This window comes from Penicillium canariense (genome assembly GCF_028826845.1).
Source record: "Penicillium canariense strain IBT 26290 chromosome Unknown utg000001l_segment0_segment0, whole genome shotgun sequence".
Lineage (NCBI taxonomy): Eukaryota > Fungi > Ascomycota > Eurotiomycetes > Eurotiales > Aspergillaceae > Penicillium > Penicillium canariense.
Genome location: NW_026622728.1, coordinates 7138959 through 7159145, shown reverse-complemented (window position 1 = coordinate 7159145; position 20187 = coordinate 7138959). Strand labels below are relative to the sequence as shown.

At 47.1% G+C, this 20187-nt stretch overlaps 6 protein-coding genes across 6 annotated transcripts, besides 2 other annotated features; 4 read left to right on the top strand and 2 right to left on the bottom strand.

Annotated features, from left to right (window-relative positions):
• Positions 1–124: 124 nt before the first annotated feature.
• N7482_002464 (uncharacterized protein) lies at positions 125–1128 on the top strand (the record flags this gene model as incomplete). Its single annotated transcript, XM_056684589.1, has 2 exons — positions 125–472; positions 529–1128. 2 exons carry the CDS (start codon positions 125–127, stop codon positions 1126–1128), a joined length of 948 nt encoding a protein of 315 aa, XP_056548195.1.
• Positions 1129–1403: 275 nt separating this feature from the next.
• Positions 1404–1710, bottom strand: N7482_002463 (L-PSP endoribonuclease family protein; the record flags this gene model as incomplete). Its single annotated transcript, XM_056684588.1, has 2 exons — positions 1404–1561; positions 1674–1710. The coding sequence occupies 2 exons, from the start codon at positions 1708–1710 to the stop codon at positions 1404–1406; spliced, it is 195 nt and encodes a 64-aa protein (XP_056548194.1).
• Positions 1711–2853: 1143 nt separating this feature from the next.
• Positions 2854–2984: a sequence feature (Protein overlapping with rRNA (N7482_002462, KAJ5176585.1) was converted to a misc_feature.).
• Positions 2985–3220: 236 nt separating this feature from the next.
• Positions 3221–3341: a sequence feature (Protein overlapping with rRNA (N7482_002462, KAJ5176585.1) was converted to a misc_feature.).
• A 3638-nt stretch (positions 3342–6979) lies between these two features.
• N7482_002461 (uncharacterized protein) lies at positions 6980–8789 on the top strand (the record flags this gene model as incomplete). Its single annotated transcript, XM_056684586.1, has 5 exons — positions 6980–7255; positions 7319–7559; positions 7609–7677; positions 7735–8181; positions 8233–8789. The coding sequence occupies 5 exons, from the start codon at positions 6980–6982 to the stop codon at positions 8787–8789; spliced, it is 1590 nt and encodes a 529-aa protein (XP_056548192.1).
• A 1943-nt stretch (positions 8790–10732) lies between these two features.
• N7482_002460 (LITAF-like zinc ribbon domain-containing protein) lies at positions 10733–11448 on the top strand (the record flags this gene model as incomplete). The annotated part of the gene is made up of 3 exons (XM_056684585.1): positions 10733–10836; positions 10887–11141; positions 11205–11448. The coding sequence occupies 3 exons, from the start codon at positions 10733–10735 to the stop codon at positions 11446–11448; spliced, it is 603 nt and encodes a 200-aa protein (XP_056548191.1).
• A 4464-nt stretch (positions 11449–15912) lies between these two features.
• Positions 15913–17852, top strand: N7482_002459 (uncharacterized protein; the record flags this gene model as incomplete). Its single annotated transcript, XM_056684584.1, has 3 exons — positions 15913–17098; positions 17146–17374; positions 17447–17852. The coding sequence occupies 3 exons, from the start codon at positions 15913–15915 to the stop codon at positions 17850–17852; spliced, it is 1821 nt and encodes a 606-aa protein (XP_056548190.1).
• Positions 17853–18241: 389 nt separating this feature from the next.
• Positions 18242–19675, bottom strand: N7482_002458 (uncharacterized protein; the record flags this gene model as incomplete). The annotated part of the gene is made up of 8 exons (XM_056684583.1): positions 18242–18294; positions 18342–18365; positions 18443–18547; positions 18618–18765; positions 18904–18980; positions 19053–19166; positions 19234–19435; positions 19493–19675. The coding sequence occupies 8 exons, from the start codon at positions 19673–19675 to the stop codon at positions 18242–18244; spliced, it is 906 nt and encodes a 301-aa protein (XP_056548189.1).
• Positions 19676–20187: the final 512 nt, after the last annotated feature.

The following is a 20187-nucleotide window of genomic DNA, read 5'->3' as shown; positions in this document are numbered from 1 at the left end:
GATATCGAGGGGCTTATCTTTATCGCACGTGATGTGGAGCTTGGTCCAAAAAAAAAACTTTGGGGAGCGTCGGCGTTTTGACACCACCATTCAAGCGGTTTAAATCTCTCAATTCACATACATCATGGTCGGCAAAAGGAAGAGAGAGACCTCTGTTGTCCCTCGCTCTACCAAAATGAAAGACGCAAGCCCCCCACCAGCCGACAACGCGCAGGAGATTTTTCGCAAATATTTCGAAGCGCAATTCGAACCTATCGAAAACGGAGTATCTCAGCGTGCTTTAGAGGAAACGGACTCTAGAGATGAGGAGACCGGAGATAATGATGACGACAACTCAGAGCAGCTGGGATCTGATGAGGAAGGACTCTCTGGAGAAAGTGACGAAGATAACGTGGTGGAAGTTGTTGAACACGAGGATGTCAGTCTTGGAGCGAACGACTTGATGGACAAGAAAGCACGCAAGGCTTTCATGGTAGGTATCTATATATCCATTCTACTCAGACCTTAAGCTGATAACGGACGCAACAGAGCGCCAAACCTCCACCCTCTGCAAATGAGAAGACGAAGGCAACCACAAAGTCGAAGAAGAAGGATGACTCGGACGACGATACCCATGACGCCGTAAATCTGAAGAACGACCTTGACCTGCAGCGACTGCTTCGAGAGTCGCACCTCCTCGACTCGGCCTCAGAGCTCGCACCGACCGGCAAGAACCGATTGAAGGCTTTGGATCTACGCATGCAATCCCTCGGAGCCAAGGAATCTCTCTACAAACAGAAGAATATGCCCGACGCCTTCCGACAAGGCATCAAAGCCAAAGCTGCCTCGAGAGATGAGAAACGACGTCGGGAGGCCAAAGAGAATGGCATTATCCTTGAGAAGCCAGTCAAGGTCGCTAAATCGGACAATAAACGAAGGGAGCGTGGTGTTGGAGGATCTTCCATTGGCAAGTTCTCTGGAGGTACATTGAATCTGAGCAAAGAAGATCTGCAATCCATGCAAAGCTCTAGGGGCCGCGGTAGCCGCGGTGGCCGCGGTGGACGTGGTGGGCGTGGTGGCCGCGGTGGGCGCGGTGGTCGTGGTGGCCGTGGTGGGCGTGGGGGGGATACGACCCGAGCCCGCCATTGAGATCATTGTCTCGCGCCAATAAGTGCCTGACTCCCCATCCACCTTTCACTCAAACCAAGGTATCCACGACCAAGAAATTGTCGTCTTGGCAGATACTATCATTGTGAACTCAAAAACTTGCGACTTGATACCCTACCCGACCGCTACTCCAAGATCATGAGCCACCACCTCGATTTCCATCCACCTATTATCCTCACTAGCCTCATCACCAAACACAAGTCCTAGGATGCCCCTGCATCCACTTCTTGAAGTTTCGCATCATTGCGTTGAAGGCCTCATTGTTGATTGACCGTGGTACAAGTCCGCCCAGCGCGCACCTGCTCCCAGCCGTCGCCGCCCCCGTTCTTCAGGTTCAGATCAACGTTTTCAAAGGCTTGAGCGATATGTTCATTCATTTCTCGATGGAAAACTCCGGCCTTGGGATCACAACCACCTGTTATAGGGATAGTCAGCGCTGTGGCCTATAAAGAATAATCGGAAGATGGGCAAGCACGTCTTGGCCCGCGCATTCGATGCGACCACCAGTGCGGGCGGCTTGGCTGTACCAGGAGTCTTTTTGTTTCTTCTAGCCGACGCCTTCATAGTTCTAGTATTTCGAATAGCACGTTTTGTTGGAAACGGCACGCTAGTGCGATTTGTGGGCTATGTATGAGAGCTGTTTTTGTCAACCACGTCCCGTCACAGAACAGTCGGGCCTTCATAGGTTTAGGATCGAAAATCACGGTGTATTTCCATATATTCACATCCTTCAACCGGTGTGGATTTGTCCTTTGTGGCCAGTACTGTACAACGCGAATGGAAGTGGAATACGCCGTATACATTCAGGAGAGGTTGAGTTTGATGTATGACGGTATTACCCGTGTTGGTGGCGGTCCCTAAAAAAGGCTTGTTGATAGTAAATTATGTTCAGGGACTAAGTTTTTCAAAGTCAAATTGCTGAGCCTTGGCCAATCTTGTATCTTCCATATCGAAATATAGACAGGTACTGTATGTATCTCCCAAGCCCGTACCTTCTCATGGACAGATCAAAAATGAGAACCTTCTGTATGTTGACACGGCAAGTAGCGACCCAAGAAGGGAACCATATGCATCAATGAGGGATAATGATAGGGTAAGCCTGACATAAAAATCTTTACCGTTTCTAAATGGCCCACCGAAGAAATCCGGTTTCGTCATCCCAATCCGGTTTGTTTCTCGCTCGGTTGCCTCCTGATCATTTTTGTGTGTATGGACAATGCTACAGTAGCTTCGGGGATTTCTTCGGAACACTTGGCTACCGGAAAATACCGAGCTCACCTTTTCTTCAATCGAAGGTATTCGTAAATTGCTCGCTGATGCATCATCTCGGCCACGACCTTGGCGTCAAAATTGCAGGTTTCGTCGCGCATTAGCGTGCTGCTCAGTTCTGCATTAGGGGCAGCTATCTAGATAAAAATCACCTTGGAGAGGTAAGTTAATTAGCTGGCTGAAATTCGCAAACGAATGAGCAGACACCAAGGAGCAGACATCAGCTCCGCTTCCTTCCGTCGCGCCTTGGACCCGATGCGATCGTCGTGCGGAAGGTTGAGCGCGAGGGCTTGGCAGCCTGGCCATGCAAGAATCGTACTCACACAGTCAAGGGCGATTTTTACCCACCTTCTCACCCCATGCATAAGGCCGTCGTCTATCCCATGTCAACCGTTCAAGTTTTACTATATAGTTCTTGGGCCATATCCATTTCCATATATGCTGATTTATATCAGCACATACGACCATAGGGTGTGGAGAACAGGGCTTCCCGTCCGCTCAGCCGTACTTAAGCCACACGCCGGCCAGTTAGTAGTATGGTGGGTGACCACATGCGAATCCTGGCTGTTGTATGTATTTTTTGGTTTTTGCATTTTAATCCTCTGGGTAAGTCTTATTCACTGACGCTGACTATGAATATTATTGTTATTTATCCGGACTGTATCTCTCGTTTTTATTATTATTGTATATATATCAGCGCTAAGGCTAAGAATACCTACTTATAATAAGACTATAGCTAAGATCCAGGTATGAATCCCTGCAACCCTATACTCTATCTCTTTGCAATAATCATAAAACTTCCTAGGTTTGTACCTAGTACATACGACCATAGGGTGTGGAAAACAGGGCTTCCCGTCCGCTCAGCCGTACTTAAGCCACACGCCGGTCAGTTAGTAGTATGGTGGGTGACCACATGCGAATCCTGACTGTTGTATGTTCTTTATTGCTTTTTATTCTTTTTATTGCCTTTTATCCGTGGCCTACCGACCCACCCCGACTTCACGTGGGCCGGTAGGCCACGGTTATTCCTGTGTATTCAAGACGTTGACGATCTCGGAAGTTTTGGACCATCTCATTGGAAATTGCTTATCGACAGTGACACAATCGTACATTTTACCCTCGGGTTTCCACGGCGGAAGACAATCAGGGGATTATTAGGAATTCTATCAGGCAAACAGACAAATTTTCTTCGTGCAATGGCACCTCTAAGGGACTCCGCGCTGTCCCGTAGGAAAACATTCATGGAATCACACAATCACCCCCGGTCTACTCGTGAGCTTCATCGAAAGGGCGATCAGGGTCGTTCCACGAGCCTTGTAGGGTGCTGGCCAAAGACCCTCCCTCTTCTATGTTTCATAGGCGGAACCGGTCATGAGGATATGAGGTCCACTTTTGGGCGGATAAATCCGCTCTTGAATTGCCGAGAGAGCTTCTGATAGCCCTAAATTTCGGGTCTGATTTCAACCAAGTAATGAGTAATGACGTGATGAGCATTGCTCATTACGCTTTGCCCAAATTGCGATTTTGCTAGGCGTCATGGAATTGAGAAAAGTATGGAGTGGTACTGGACTGAGGAAGTCCTCCATGTGGTGAGGGATGCTGGGGATGACGGGTGCAATCACCCGCATCCTGGTCTCTTCCCCTGAGCTCTGAACATTTATTTTACTCCTAAGCGCAAGAGAAGGACCCTGCAAGTGCCTAAGGGGCTGACTAGTGTATGTCAGAAGTCGACCATCGTAGTGGGTTTCGGACCAAGGGGGCTGTGCTAGATCCGCAGATGAACATGGTCAAAGCGTTTTATTGAAGGCCTCGGCCATACATTCCGTAGGTTCTAGGCAGAATCATTCTGTGAGGAGATAGGTCAATATTAATTGAAGGATGAAGAAGCCTTCTGACTCTAGACTCTGAACTGTTTGCCAGCTTTTGCAGAGGTGTGTGGTAACGTGTCAACGCGTGCTCCCTCTTTAAGTACATAGTTCTCTATAATGAGTCTTGATTGCTTCCAAGTAACCAATATGCCCTCGGGAAGAAAGTGGGGCCTACCAAGGGAGTTTTTGAGCGGGTGTGCTATGGATCTAGTATGTAGAAGGGGGTGCGGTCATGCATTTACTGTCGTCTCACAGCAGTATAAAATGAGTTTGGCTTTCAAATTCGACATGTTCCGGTGCACACATCCGGCATCGATTAACACCAGGATCCAAGGAGAGCTTTCGTTGTCGCTGATCAATAAGAATAGAAGGAGATATTCCAGACAGAAAAGGCAAGTTCCACACGACTACACTACTGCAAGAAATGAAACAGGATGTGCAAAACTTCCTGCACGATCAGAAGTAGCTGGGTAGGCTCCGTATAGACAACATGGGTGAAGTGTCAGTATGTGGTTGGCTGGCCATTTGTATGATCAAGCTCGCGACCGTAGATCACGGAGACCGGAGCAACAGGTGGAATCTTTTGGGGAAAAAACAGCACGGGGCTGTCGGCTTTTCGAGCATCTCAGAAGTCAGTATTTACCGCGTTCGTTTTCATTTTCTTGTCAATCTGCCGGCTAAACGGAAATCCAAGCGCTCTCTTCTCTCCATTTTCATGGTGTAACCATCCTGCAAGCCGTACGTCCGAAAAACCAGGCCTGACAGGGATCCTGGTTGGATATATCGGGTACCATTCAAGCTAAGGATATTGATAGACCAATAGTGTGCCGGTGGCATCATTGATAATGCATGAGGGGGTTGCAATCGGCTACCCGAGTCGGGATCCTCTCGACGGACGGTTCGAGAACCAAGACTTGGGCACGTGAAAAGCCTGGGTGAAAGTATTGGTAACCTATTGGTTCGGACTGAAAAGTTAGGAGTCTGAAAGACTCCATAGACGAACTAGAAGCCGAGAGAAGGGTCCTAACAGCCTTATACAAACAAGGTTATGCCCGAGGTGAAAACACTCCGACGAAATGCGTGGCATGAACAAATCATTTCGGCCGACGTTCCTCGGTATACGATCGGAAGGCAAGACCAGCTCTTGGCTGCTCCGCTGTGGCATCCGGGCAATTTTGTGTATCCTTTCAGAGCGCCTGATGGGTCAATGGCCCGGAGGGACAGGTTGATAGACTTTAGGCACCATTCAGTAGCGAACACACTACCACAGTCGAGACCCCTTTGGACAGCAACTTCCCTGTCGGGCACCGCACCAAGGGGTGGAGGAAAGATGAATCTGGTGGGGCTGATCGACGGGTGACGATTGGCACCATGCGACCTAGAGGCCGTTCTACTGTCGATCATACCCCCTTAGCGCGAACCTAGTCCTGGGGAGGTCGAAAGGTGCATTCCGGACCCCTCGTGCTCCACCCATGATGTCTGGATTTAATGAAATGCAGATGCATCGTCCGCGTTAGCGGGCGGATACGGCCTCGCACGCTTATCTGGCTGTGGATGCATCATCATTGGACTAGTCCCTGGACCCTGGGTACCTCAGCCCCTTTCATGGCCCCGACTCGACCGCTATCAGTGCCCAAGCAGCAAGGGCGGAAATTTATCTTCTATACGTACAAAAACAACCAATTAAACCATTATAGGGGTATAGGAGATATTCTACATACGTAATCCGCTGACGTATGAATCAAATACTTCTCTTCCTTCCCCCTGAAACATGGCCCTAGTCGGGGGAAGATTCTTGGCATTTGCTTGACGGAATGCAAGTCCTGTCCGATACTGGCTCTTCCACCACGTGCAGGAAATCTGGTTTTGCCAAGGATATGATATGCTATCGTTATTGGCTTTCCACCTCTCGCCCGGTCTTATCAGGAAGGTGCAAGTCCTGCACAATATCGGGGCAAATAGAGCCTAGAAGGGGTCGAGGTGAAAATATTCATTGTCAGAGAATAACCCTCATTCGTAAATGTTTTATCGAACGTGCTATGCAGATCTCTTCGTAGTCGATACGTAGGACACGCGTGGGTTGACCTTGGAAAGAATTCCCAACCGGCAATGGCATTTCAGCCGCGAAGCTTAACAAGTCGAGGCCGGGGAGAGTTTCGGGGGGCCGTGCTTGACAGGCCCATCAGGTAAGATATCTATTCATATAAAGTGAAAGGAGATGGTGCGGACGTGAGCTATTGAGGCTTAGAGGTGTAGAAACTAGCAACCAATACTTGAGAATCCTCTAGATAACACCTTGGAAACCCACACGCATCTGAGTTTAGAATCCGACCTATTGATCAGCAGCTATCTGTCATACGCTAACTGGCTTCCGGCTTACCCTTTCTGTACACTCCTTGCCACACTACCAAGGGGTTGGAGGAGATGGTCTCCTGGGGCAGAACCCACAGTGGAGCACATGGTCTTGACTCTCCTCAGATACGTGGGCCCGGCTGACATTTGCAGACGTTCTACCGGGCATCTCGGGCTGACGTCGGAGTACAAAAAGGCGATGACATTCCAACCTTGGGACCTGGAAGTAATCTTGGCGCTAACAAGGCAACCCTTCCTTTTTTTTCCTGTCGATACTGACTGTCATTCTTCTGAGTCATGCTCCCCAAGGCTTGAGTTATCTATTACTTCTCTACTTCTTCATGATGCCCTCCACCAAGTTTTCAGGCATTTGTAAAGAGCCTTGTGTCACAGAAAGCTCTGTCAACTCCAGCCCTATTCTTTCGTCTCAGGATGAGAGGCAGCTTGCGACATCATCTTCAGATTCTATCAAACTCGAGTGCCAAATTTCTTCGTCGCCACCATACCATGTCTTCTCTCGATCTCGCAAACTGCAGATGGTCTGCATTGTTTCTCTCGCTGCCATCTTCTCCCCCCTATCATCCAATATCTACTTTCCTGCCCTTGGGCTTATATCAAAGGTTGGTTTTTCCATTATCCAGAAAATGATGTTATTCGGACCGAATCATAACTTCATTGGTTAGCAATTAAATGTCTCCATGTTTTTGACTACTTTGACGGTCACCGTTTATATGATTGTTCAAGGAATCGCACCTAGCTTCTGGGGCTCCTTCTCCGATGTCGTCGGCCGGCGTGTGATCTTCGTCGGAACTTTCGCTGTCTACATTATTTCGAATATCGCGCTCGGGGTTTCAACCAACTATGGAGAGCTTATGGCCTTTCGTGCCTTGCAAGCCGCCGGCAGTGCTGCCACTATCTCAATTGGTACCTCCCCTCGTCCCCTCTAATTGGGTATCATGGCTAACCAATGCAGGCGCTGGTGTAATTGGAGATATTACTACATCAGCCGAGAGAGGAAGTCTGGTCGGAATCTTTGGTGGAGGTAAGTCGCTGTCGAATATCAACTAGACGTGGATGCACAATTCTAATCTCTCTCAAGTTCGTATGCTTGGTCAGGGTATTGGTCCCGTATTCGGCGGCATTCTGTCTGAGTACTTGGGTTTTAGATCCATCTTTTGGTTCCTTACCATTCTATCGGGACTCAGTCTACTCTCCATTCTCTTCTTCCTCCCCGAGACCCTCCGTTCCGTGGCCGGAAATGGCACAGTCCCTCTCCGCGGTGTCTACAAACCTTGGATCTATTGTATCACTGGTCAGGAGCATGCCAAGGAGGACGCCGTACCATCTACAGAAAAAAAGAGAATTACCATCAAAACGGTGTTTGCTCCCCTTGGCTTTTTGGGAGAGAAGGATGTCTTTATCACGTTGCTCTTCGGTGCGATGGTGTACACAGTCTGGTCAATGGTTACCTCGTCGACATCAGACCTTTTCGAGTCCACCTATGGTCTAAATACTTTGGAGGTTGGTCTGACCTTCTTGGGTAATGGTGAGTATATTATGTTTATATCAATTGAAAATAAATCTAACAGTTTCCTAGGCTTTGGCTGCATGTCTGGATCATACACTATCGGCTACCTGATGGACTTCAATCACAAGAGAACCGAGCACGAATACTGCATAAAACACAACTTCCCTCTCGAAACCCGCATCACAACCAAGACCCATCCTGATTTCCCCATTGAATACGCACGCATGCGCAACACTTGGTGGATCACAGCTCTCTTTATCGCGTGCACCGCTGTGTACGGAGTCTCTCTTCGGACACATATTGCTGTTCCAGTCATTCTTCAATACATCATCGCTTACTGTGCCACCGCCATCTTCACTATCAACAGCGCCCTTGTCATTGATCTCTACCCAGGAGCTAGTGCTAGTGCGACTGCGGTCAACAACCTGATGCGATGCTTGATCGGTGCGGCCGGTGTCGCTGCCGCCCAGCCCATGATCGACACCCTTACAGCTAAATGGACCTTCCTACTGCTCGCTGGTATCATACTTTCCATGGCTCCTTTGCTAATGATCGAGATGCGATGGGGCGCTGGATGGCGACTCGAGCGCACAGAACGCCTGAAAAGAAAAAACGAACTTGCCTAACACTCGAATCGATAAAATGGTGGTATGCCAATCCAAAAGTGACTTGGTTTCAATAGATGATTTCTGGCGGGGTTCTTCCTCTTCAACAGGGGGGAGGTGTTATGCAAAGACGTACAGCTAGACTGGGCACGCGGCCCTTCACGACATAATGACCTGAACTTCAGCGTGTCTTCGCCGTACATATTTTGATTTATGTTTCTTTGTTGCTTATATTTCTTGATTCATTTTATCTTGGTTTCTATTTTTTGACTTTCAGCTGCATGTTGTATATAGATTATCTGCTTTCATTAGCAGTTCTGATATTTTTGGTTTCAGGTAACGCCATGAAATAAAATTTTAAGCAAATCGCTTGACTCTCCTGAAAACTCATCGGATTGTAGCTAACTCCACGTCTTCCTATGGCATCAGAGTGCACCACTCATTGGGGTATCCGTGGAACCTGCTCGAGTCCGATTTTTCGGTGCCTTGTGACTATCATATTATGGGGGAAATATATGTTGGAATTTCAACCATTAAGGGTACATTTGTACACTTGATCAGCTATTTTCCTGCCGTGTCGAGTTTTTTGCCCTTCCAGGCCTATTCAAGAAAGCAGTGTTCTATAGGCATTTGACTTTTAAGCGCTTTCATTTTTGAGTGAATCTTCGACTGAAATTTGGTCGATGAACCAAGGATCATGACGATTGTTACCTGAGCTTGCGGTACCGGCTCCTGTACAGCCAGTCGGTAATACCTGTAGTAATTGTGGGTCTCAGGTCCAACAGTCGGGCGTCGGGACGAAAAACTCAATTAAAATATAGAATTGTCATGACCTGATTGACCGTGGAAATGCATGATTATTACTACCTAATAGGTTATATTGCCAAAGTTTTGGACTATCTCTCAACATCAAGCAAGCTGGCGCATAGGAAGCGCGTCGGGCTCATAACCCGAAGGTACCTGGATCGAAACCAGGGTTTGCTATCTTTTTTTCACTTTTTTGGAATGGGGGAGAATCAAAGCTAAATTAGCACGAAACATGTTCTGCTTGCTCCTACTGTTTTTACTGCACCTTTTTTATCTCATAGGATTAATTTGGTAGTATTATGTGTACCATTTTGAGTATTGGCAAACGGGCCGCGGTTAATTCACTCAAACATGGTGGCTCCGCATATCCGCATATATATACATATTTAGGTAGCGATTTCCACGGGAATTTGCATTGTGGGATTCATCCAACAACGGACATGGGCTGCCATGGCGTGCTGGATTATCGTGAAGTCCACGCCCTCAGATGCCTCTCGTAGGTCTCCGAGCGATGTAGCCGTAGATATTAGATTACCAAAATAGGGCAATGAAATTACTGGCCCTGATTTGGCCTAGGTTGTCACCTCGAAGAAGAGCTATTGAGCGAGAACAGTAAGGCCAAGAAAACTGGCCCCTAGATATTTTCGGGCGGCAACCAAGCCTACGTGTTCGCACAGTTTCGTGTCATAGGGCGAGTCGCCGCCTCGAGGAACAAGGCTGCCTCGACGAGTGGATTGCACTCTGGATTCTTGCGCGCTAAGTCCAACATCGATCAGCCGGCTCGTGAAATTTTCGGACCAGCCCCCTCCCTAATCCTCAGCAGTCGTGTTAGAATTTCCTATTCCCTGTACAGAGTAGGGTTTCGTTTTAGCCCGAGGCTCACTAGGCAGACCGTCTAAATGAATAGGGGCCGCTCGCTCGTGTTTGACTGGATCGCTAGGGCCATTTTCAGCATTGAGGTTCGGCTAGGGGCCGAAGAATACGTTTGGTCGCAATACATTTAGAGAACATCCTCCTCGCCCACTGGTACTCAACTCATTTTCCGTGCCTATCGATGCGACACATCTATCATGGAACACAACAAAGACTTAAATCCAGTGGCAAACCCACTGACTAGTACCACCGAACCAGCTCCCTGTGCCACCAGTGCGACACCAATGCCGGACGCCCCTGCGACCACCGCGACCGCCATCACATCCCCACCAGCAGACAAGGAGGGACCAGCAATAACCGCCGAATCCCAACCTCCGCGATACGAAGAGTGTGTTCCCCGACGTAACAAGGATGATATTTGCTGACTGATTTCCACAGACAGGATAAAGAAGTGATGCCAGCACCAGCACCAGCACCAGCGGTCGCTTCCATTACCACAAGTTCTGCCCCAATTGAAAAGACAGCCTGGGAATCTGCCATACAGGCTCAACCTGCTCCACCCGGACAAGGTCTGGTCGTCCAGAAAGCTGTCAATGTAAATCAACTTGGCGAAGAGCCACGCTTGGTCAACTGTCCCTTCTGTAACCGCGAGGGCGATACCAGAGTCAACAAGGAAAGCATGGGTGCCACAGGGTAAGATTAAGACCCAGATATTTGTCCCCTGCGATTTCCCGTATTGATACTGATACCCCACAGAATGGCAGCGGTCTGCTGTTGTCTCTTCGGTGGCATTATCTGTGCTTTCCTCCCGTACTGCATGGAAATGTGCCATGACAGCCACCACTTCTGTACAAACTGCGGACAGAAGGTAGCCGCTATTCGGCCACACGATGGTCAAGTGCAGGTATTTTCGCCCCATTCTCCCGTGGTCACAGCTCCCGGGCACGTTCAGCCACCACAAGCAGTGGCGATGAGCCACCGCACCAGCGGCAAGATCTAAATATTTGTTGTCTTACCTGGGTTGTCCTGTTCAACCCTGGTCCCCTGTCCTAGCGGCCCATCAGTAACAATATTCATTTGGAGTTTTTGAAGACCCATGAGCCCCACTTGAGGCTCAACTGGATCTTAATTCCCAGATTCTGCCAACGGGCTGGACGCCATGCACTACTAATGGTGCAGTCAATGAATTGATGTACATATTGCTAGTCTTTGAAGCACGAGGCAGAATCCGAAACATTATAATGTTCTAATATTGATTTGAACAAAATAGCCCGCGTTTAAATTAAACACTTGTGTATTGCTTAGATAAGCACATTCCCGTGGAGAGGATGACTTGGTCCATAATTGTATTGACTGGAACCAAGATGCATGAACCTTCGGAATGAAGTCATAACAGCCCGGGTGGTCTAGTGGTATGATTCGCGCTTAGGGTTAAACCCAAGCATTTCTGCGCGAGGTCCCGCGTTCGATCCGCGGCTCGGGCCGTTAATTCTTTTTCTTTTTATGTTTCCCTCTTGTTTTGAGACCTCGATCATGATCTCCGAAAAGGTAGAGGTTATAGTAGCAAATCTGTTGTACATCCATCATCCATCAGTTCTGACGAGATTCATGTGGTTTTCAAATAGTATGATCGATCACCTGGTTCCTTATGCGGGTCCAATATGTCAAAACATAGACACTAGATCCGCCATGGCTCTATCTCCCAACATGCTGGAAGCCCACAGAGCCTTTGCTACGGAGTACTAATGAATGGCTGTTATATATAAACCTCAGTCCAGTAGTATTACACCCGCCCATAGAGCTGGTATTACATCGCCACTAATTCTCAGCGTGCTCGACAAGATCGAAACTACCACCAAGGAAAGTCTAGATAAACAACTCTTTTTTTGGCTCTAAATCGGGGACTCTATCTATGTAAGTAGCCTTGGGATAGAAGACACAACAAATGCAATGTAAGATTAAATGACAAAAAACCAAACGGCCCGAGCCGCGGATCGAACGCGGGACCTCGCGCAGAAATGCTTGGGTTTAACCCTAAGCGCGAATCATACCACTAGACCACCCGGGCGCTTGTTATAGCATGGTCCTGCTAAGCGAAATGATTTTGATTTGCCAAGAAAAAACATATTGGTAAATAAGAAAGGTCCGAGCAAGGTTTAGGCGCGAGCCAGGATCAAGGCGGGGCCTCCCGTAGTAATGCTTAGGTGTAGCCCTAAGCGCGAATCATACTAACAATAAAAAATAGGCAGCTATCGTATTGGAATTACCAAAAGGAATAATCACAATTCCTCGTGAAAAACAGATGAACAGAGTTAGGATCAAAAAGATACAAAACGAAACGGCCCGAGCCGCGGATCGAACGCGGGACCTCGCGCAGAAATGCTTGGGTTTAACCCTAAGCGCGAATCATACCACTAGACCACCCGGGCTGTTGTTATGAACGTGTCGATGAAAAGATGAACCATAAGCCGCATGCTGAAACTGCTCTTGCTTTATGTCAGCTTCTGCGGTGACAAACAACAAGGAAAGTAATTCTAACGGTAGGAGAGCCATAGACCGTAAATATATTGACCAGGGGAAAGGAAGAAGCAGTAACGTGCCATCTTTAGGCTAAGAACTGAATCACCACCTAATGCGTTAGTAAATCTGTCACCCCTGTTGCCTTTGTGGATTGTATTGATGAGTTCACCTTGGCCGGATAGTTACAATTGATACGCTTGGCTAACGACGCCACCGAGAATAAACTTTAGTAGTTTTTGGCTATATTGCGGCTACTGATGTATCAAGTAAATACTTGGCAGGGTGGAAGGCCTCTCGATTAGGTAAAAATTCGATAGCGAAAGGATAGAGAAATGCAATTGACTCAGCCTAGTATCCGTTCATCCAAGAAACTGAATCTTGACAGATTCAGGATGAATGGAAGTCGGGTGACTAGTCTTCAATAGGGGATGAATACTATATATCATGTAATTATTCTTCTGATCATGAGGTTGCCTCCGCACACAGGGCAAAGAAAGTAATCCTTCATAACAGCCTAATGTAGGGCTGCTGAGTGGTAACGAGACTACCATTTCAAAACATTGTTGATCATGATACCTCTAGTAAGAGTGTCTTCGAGATGGAGGGGGACTCCTGCTCGATCTAGTTACTAAGTCGATATATAGAAGAAATGGTGACTAATGTACTGGGCGACAATGAAAACAAGGGCGATAATGGATGATAAGGAGGGTGGGAAGCAATATATGCTCCCGCAGGAGCGATATCATATGCTCCTAGGGGTCAAAAAGGTATACTGTTAAGGTACCCATCTACTTGCAGGGTAGAGGTCTTATTGATCAGGTAAGGCGGAACAGTATAGTCATTTTAAAACAAGACCGATACTTAAGGAATCAGAAACAGACAGGAGGATATGTAAACATTTTATATAGGGGCATCCTGTATGTATACCTAAGCGAAAGGGTGTGGACAGGATATCGCCAGGTATTATATTCTAACTCACGATACCTCTCCTAAGCGGGGTTTATAGAGGGGTATTCTGAGTTAATTCCTAGGTAGAAGGGCACCTATGGATGGGGTGTCGTTAGCTGCTTGCGGATCTCCATCACCTGTAACTCGAGCTGTTCAGCTTCCTTTCATCTCCTTGATTCAGGTATGTCGATGCAAGATTCGCCATGATGCTCAGAGGGTCGGGATGCTCTGGCCCAAGCAACTGCTTGTAGGTCTGTAAAACAGGATAACGAACTGTATTTTTGGACACACACACTCGTTTCTGGATGTCTTTTGACAAGGTTGGCGCCCAAAATTTGACATTGTTGTCTGATAAGAATTCCTCAGAGCCAAAGCTAAAGATACCTATCTAGTCTTTGCTAAATGGGTAGTCATCTTCGCTGAGTCTGTATAGATTAGCGATACGAGGGTAGATATCGCCGGTGGATATATTTGTCACCCCAGACGCCACCCAGGTCAGGACGTTCTAATTAGCGCTAGTTACACCAGACCACAGGATGAACGTTGTGTCATTCAGTGTCCTTGAGGCCGAAGACTTGCCATTATTCGGCAGGGTAGCGTCGCTAATTTATGCAAACTAAACTTTTACCTCGTGCTTAGCTTTAGTACTATTCTAGGTTGCTGTCAGTCACTATCGAAGAATTTTTCGACTGCGACTTTGGTGTTGACGAAATTGGCGGTCAGATTATGGTTTACTAAATTCCCAAGTCAGCCAATTTTCAATTTCCGCGAACATTGCAATTGTCAATCGACTTACGTATGAACTAATCTCTTTCCGGAAGTGGTGTAATGCTGTAGGCTAGCTGGTAGTATATAGTGTTATTCACACCATTATTGGTGATGCCACTGCCGCCGGAGCCGGTCGATCTTCCGCTTCAATTACTCTCAGTTTTCCGCTGAATAGAGGAGCCTATCCATTCTTTGATCTGTACGCATCAATCCCGAACCATGCTTCTAGACTGCCACCGATTGGAATGGCGAAGAGACCGGCACAGATAATTAATTTGAGTGACAACGTCACCCGATAAATAGAAGTTAATAGAATATAAGGGCCTAGGTTAGGTGAAAGAGAAGATTAGAGAATCCCGTCCGCTCGAAGGCAATTTAAAACAGGTACTTGAGCGGGTACTTGAGCGGGTACTTGAGCGGCATCTAGTGCTTATGGATGCCGGTCTCTGGCAAACGGCGAGCGAATGGGACTAGATTAGCAGGGGTTGGATTTTGAAACTTGACCAGCAAAATCTTCAAAAGAGCTGCAAATTTGGACTTGTCCAGCACTACGGAAGTCAGGGAAGACCAGTCGCACCAAGATTTCTCCGAGTGCGATCAGTACATTCTCTTGGCGCTGCAGCGACACCGGGCAGGCCAACCCGCACGTACAGAATGCAGTGTAATTAGTACGTATCACATTTAGCCTGTGACAAGCCAGTTCTAGCGTCAGTGATGGCCCCGCCACTACTGTAAGCGATCTCCACCCGCAGGTACAGGGTGCACCATCGGGCAGGTCTGTGTCCCCGGGGGGGTTTCTTCAGGCTACATTAGCTCAGACACACAATCAGGGGTTTCCAGGGGTTTCATGGCGTTCGGGGTGATGGTATCGGGTGCTCAGGATCAGGCTCAGGAGTGACCGGTGTTAAGTCAACGTCAGTGAGGGGATGATCAGGTTACTAAAAAGATAGTTAATTATCCTGTGAAGCAGGCATAATATAGGCGGTGTGGGAGAGTGGGAGGTCGAAACTTTTTGTTTTGACGATAAGTTCACAAAAACCGGTTCACCTTGACGGTCCACTTTGCAGAATTTTTTGGTTCGAGGGGCGCCTTACTACAGTACAACCTTGGAACGCAGTACATATATTGTGTAGGATTCACCATACTAGCCTACTACGATTTATATGTACACTCTTATTATTGTCCCACTCCGTCTTTGTCCAGAAATTATCGCTCTCAATCAACCAATATGAATGTTTCGAAATGGAAACCCTCCCTGCATCATATTGCATTTGACTCGCAAAATGGGGAACAGCTGCCGGCCACCCCGGTGCTCAGTATTCTCCAGTTTAAGTTCGGATCGGCAGTCAACCTAGATGACCCATCACAGCCTGTCTCTGTTCTGTGGCGAGTCTCTGTGGAGTTTATATCGACAATCTCAGGCTTCCAAGGACTCTACTGGGCGCCGGTGGATCAAAATACAATCATCATCTTGATCCAGTGGGATAGTGGTTTCTCCTGGAGGCGGTTCCAATGTTCTATGGGCTTCAGCATGCTACTGGGCTACCTAGAACAAGTTTATAACCGCTGCGTGATGCTTGCTCTTCCCGCTCATCTCACCGAAGCTTGTTTCCGCCTAGAGTTGGTATCCTATGACTTCCCAGCTCGGTCATATACCTCACAAAATACCTCTGGTGAGCACCAAGACAATTTTAAAGACCGATGGGAGATTTTATTCAAATCCCATGTGAACGATGGCTTGGTATATGCCTGCGGTGGCTGGATACAGGATGACTGTCGATTTACGTATCCGTGCTTCGGTCCCGGAGGTCAGATAGAGGAAGGTTTCCAAGCTGAGAACCAGTACTTTGCCGGCCTCGTTTTCTGGAACACCGACATTGAATTAAATATCTCATCGGAAACTGCGGACCAAGTTACAGTTCTGTCTAAAGAAGCAGATGTCGTGGCTTCTTCTTTCACAGAAAGAATACGCTACAAGGGATTGGATGTTTCTGCATCCCATGGAAAAGTGTCCGATCTCATCTCAACGCAATCGAATTCGGAGCATCCACTCTTTAACGTTCCAGTAATTCGCCGATGCGATTTAGGGGACTTGGATCGTCTTCAGGGTAAAGACAAGGTGCATTTGGCAGCGTTGAAAGCGACACTAACCGACGGGGGTAAACGTAAAGTTCCTAGTCCTGCTGGTAATTGGTTCTCCATGGGGTCCATCAATCAGCATCATATGCCTACACTGCCTGATTATACACCGAGATCTACAATGGAAATGATTTCATTCTGTGTTTGGCAAAAATGTGACTACTTCATGAGTGCATTCGCAGACCTCCGAGCTGCCATGTGGAAGCTAGGAGACTGTCCTCCGGTCCACTGGGGCACTGATTATAAGGATTCTACTAGAGTCTTTTTACTACTCGGTATGTATCGTGTGTTCAAGCTTGAAAATTTTACTCACGGTTGACAGAATTCGACGACATAAAATCTGCACCTGTCCAGACTCAAGCGCAATTCCACCAGCTTATTGGAGAGTTCGAAATTGCATGCAAAGACATGATTCAAAACCTAACATACACTCAGATTCCTGGACCCCAGAAGCTGGGATCTTTCTCTGACCTAGAGATTATGACTTTCCATGTCCCAGATCACGAAAGTGATATACGCTCATTTGAATGGGCTTATCATAATCTTATGCAGTATGGCCATTTTTGATTGTTTTCTCTACATGCCTCATAAAATGATCCACCGCTAATGACCATATCCACCAGAACAACGTATGTTCACAATGATCCCGGACTTCCAATCAGCCACGCTAGGGCCTCTCCGGTACACAGCCATGGTATTTTCTATACCCCTGGAGACAGAAGGAACGAGAAAAGTCACCAACTAGCCAAGTTCACATCAGTCTGGTCCTGGAGCACGTATCAACCTGGTCAAGCGAGAACAACGTGGTACGCTGAATTTGCCGAGCGTGCTCAAAATGAGTATGAATGTCTTGGGCATATCGTTGACTGGCTTCGGATCCACTCCAAAAGTTCCGAAAGCCTGTTCCTTGTCCTTGAGCGAGATGACAAGGTGATTGAGCTGCTACAGAACGATTCTCGTTCTAAAAAATATCCACCACAGCCCGGGCCAGGTTTTGGTGGCGCACTACCTATACAGACAATAGATTAATTGATTATACTGGATATCCTTGCCGAAAACTCTACGGGGCACTGCTCGAGATAAGACTCTATTTTTCTTCTGATAAGGCAATGGAGAATCTCAGCTTCGGGCTGAACCAGACACTTGTGATAGTTACTCAGGATAAAACTATACTTTAGGAAGTTGTAATGATGTTGTGAATTTCCAACGGTCGCAAATCTTATGTTGAAACTATAGGAAATGTACACTGATATCCAAATCAATCCGTTGGAGTAACCGAAAAGTTCTTAACCTTCAACTAGCAATAAGCTTAGCCTCAAAACTGTATCTGCGGTGGAAATTAACGGACGCTACTCCTTCCAGATGTATCCCATGTCATGTTGATATCGTGGTAGCCCCTGACTATCTTGAGCGGCAACTCAAAGTATATTGGAGACACCGGTGGACCAGTCGTTTTTTTGAAAGGCGAGGGCTTTATTTGTTAGTGGAGAAGCTATGAAAATGGAAGAATCAGCTTACCGGTAACATAATAGGTCCATGAATCTATAGAGTCAGATGTTTGTTAGCGTCCACTTTCAGTGGAGGAGGTACAGGTAAAGTTCATATAAAGTATATCGTACCAGCGTTCTTGATAGCCTCGTCTGCATTGCTTTGTGCGAGATGAGAAATGCAGTCCCAGCCATATGCTGATCCTGTCTTTCCAGGTACAGTGCAGGCCTTGTCATCTACGAAAGATCGATGTCAGTCCTATTCGTTCCATTTTTATTTTGGAGAATCAGCATATATGATACGTACCCAAGTATTCTTCATTTTCGCCGATAATCATTCGAGCATGGCTAAGCTCATGGAGCAAAGCGGAAGTGTAGGTACTTCCTTGGAACTCGTCCAAATTTACCTGGCCCGATGCATACTGTGTGTTGGCCTTGTCCGACAAGGTCACTCCCTGTAGATATCTATTGTTCCAAGTGGTCACCCATGATTGGCACAGTGTTCAAACACTTGTGATCACGGTCGGGCTCTGAGCATTGTTCACCACACTAGGGTCAACCCAACCATAATATGAGGGAACATCTCTACAAACTCCCCCCGATGACCTGTAATCTTTGATCATCTGGTTAGTGGAGGTTGTTCGACCATCCCAGTAGACAAAAGGCGTGGCTGGAACGTATCACAACGTTAGCAAAACGGGCGACCTCAGAAGTCTGACAAAAAGAAAATATGTATCCTTACTGCTGACGCTTCCATCGGGTGCCACCGTCTTAAGCCAATCATCACTGCAGTAGACTTCAAACTGTCCATTGTTCCAAAAAGTGTCCAAGCCGTTTGAGAATTTGGTAGCAAAATCTAACAACGTAGGTTAAAATCACTGGTCGTGAAGTCCCTGGTAATGTTCCTTGAATCAAGAGCCTACCTAGTATAAACTTAACTCGAGCAAGGCCAGGAGCGTTCCTGGCATCACCTGCACTAAACCACACAAAACCAAAGATAGACTCGAAGGTCCTGGCAGTGGACCGAAGTAAAGCTACCTCGTTGCGGATATCGAGATTAGCTCCGTTATTTAGGTTTTCTAACCAGTTATAGAAATCAGTGGTTCGAAGAATCACAACGTTGAGCTTGAAAAACAGTCAGTATTTATGTTACATATGTGCCCCCAAGAACCAAAAGCTTACCATCGCTTTTGCCTCGACGACTGCAGCATTGATACCGTTCAGATTGTCTGGAGTGCAGTGTTGAGTATATGTCGTGCTCCTTTTGTTCCAAGTTTTTTCGTTGGTGTCCATTGGAGCAGCAGTCGCCAAGTCAAAGCAGGCGACTGCTGCTCCTAGAAAGGAGAACAAAGTTTGGAGCCTCATCTTATGGAGGAGAAAGACCTGGGTTTGCAGACAAAGAAAATTCCGCTGTTCACAGTACGAAGGTCCTGAGAATCTATAAATGATTAAAAGAGAAACCGCCCTGATTTTGTCTCCTAATTGAAATAATTAGCTCAAAATGAGTCGGCTGTTGTCTTGCGTGTTTTTTCGTTTCATCCTTTTCGCTTTTATTTACATCCTTTCCATTTGGGGGAATAATCTTGCATTACAACGCTATAAATCTCAGTCATCTCCCGTATACGACTCCAGCCGGGTTTAGTTCTTCTCTAGAGTCTAGCTTGAACTAGAATGAACCATCTGAAAGCCCAAACAAGGCTTTTCATGACAAATTCAGAGAATTCGGTCCACTTAAGTAGAACTATGCAGCTAGGTTAAGGTATGGATGCAGTTACATGCGCCATGCGAAGAATCGATTACAACTAGACTATACCTATTCCATGTGGGTATAACTTGGTATTAAGTGGAAACCCACTTATCACTCCATAGCGCTAAGA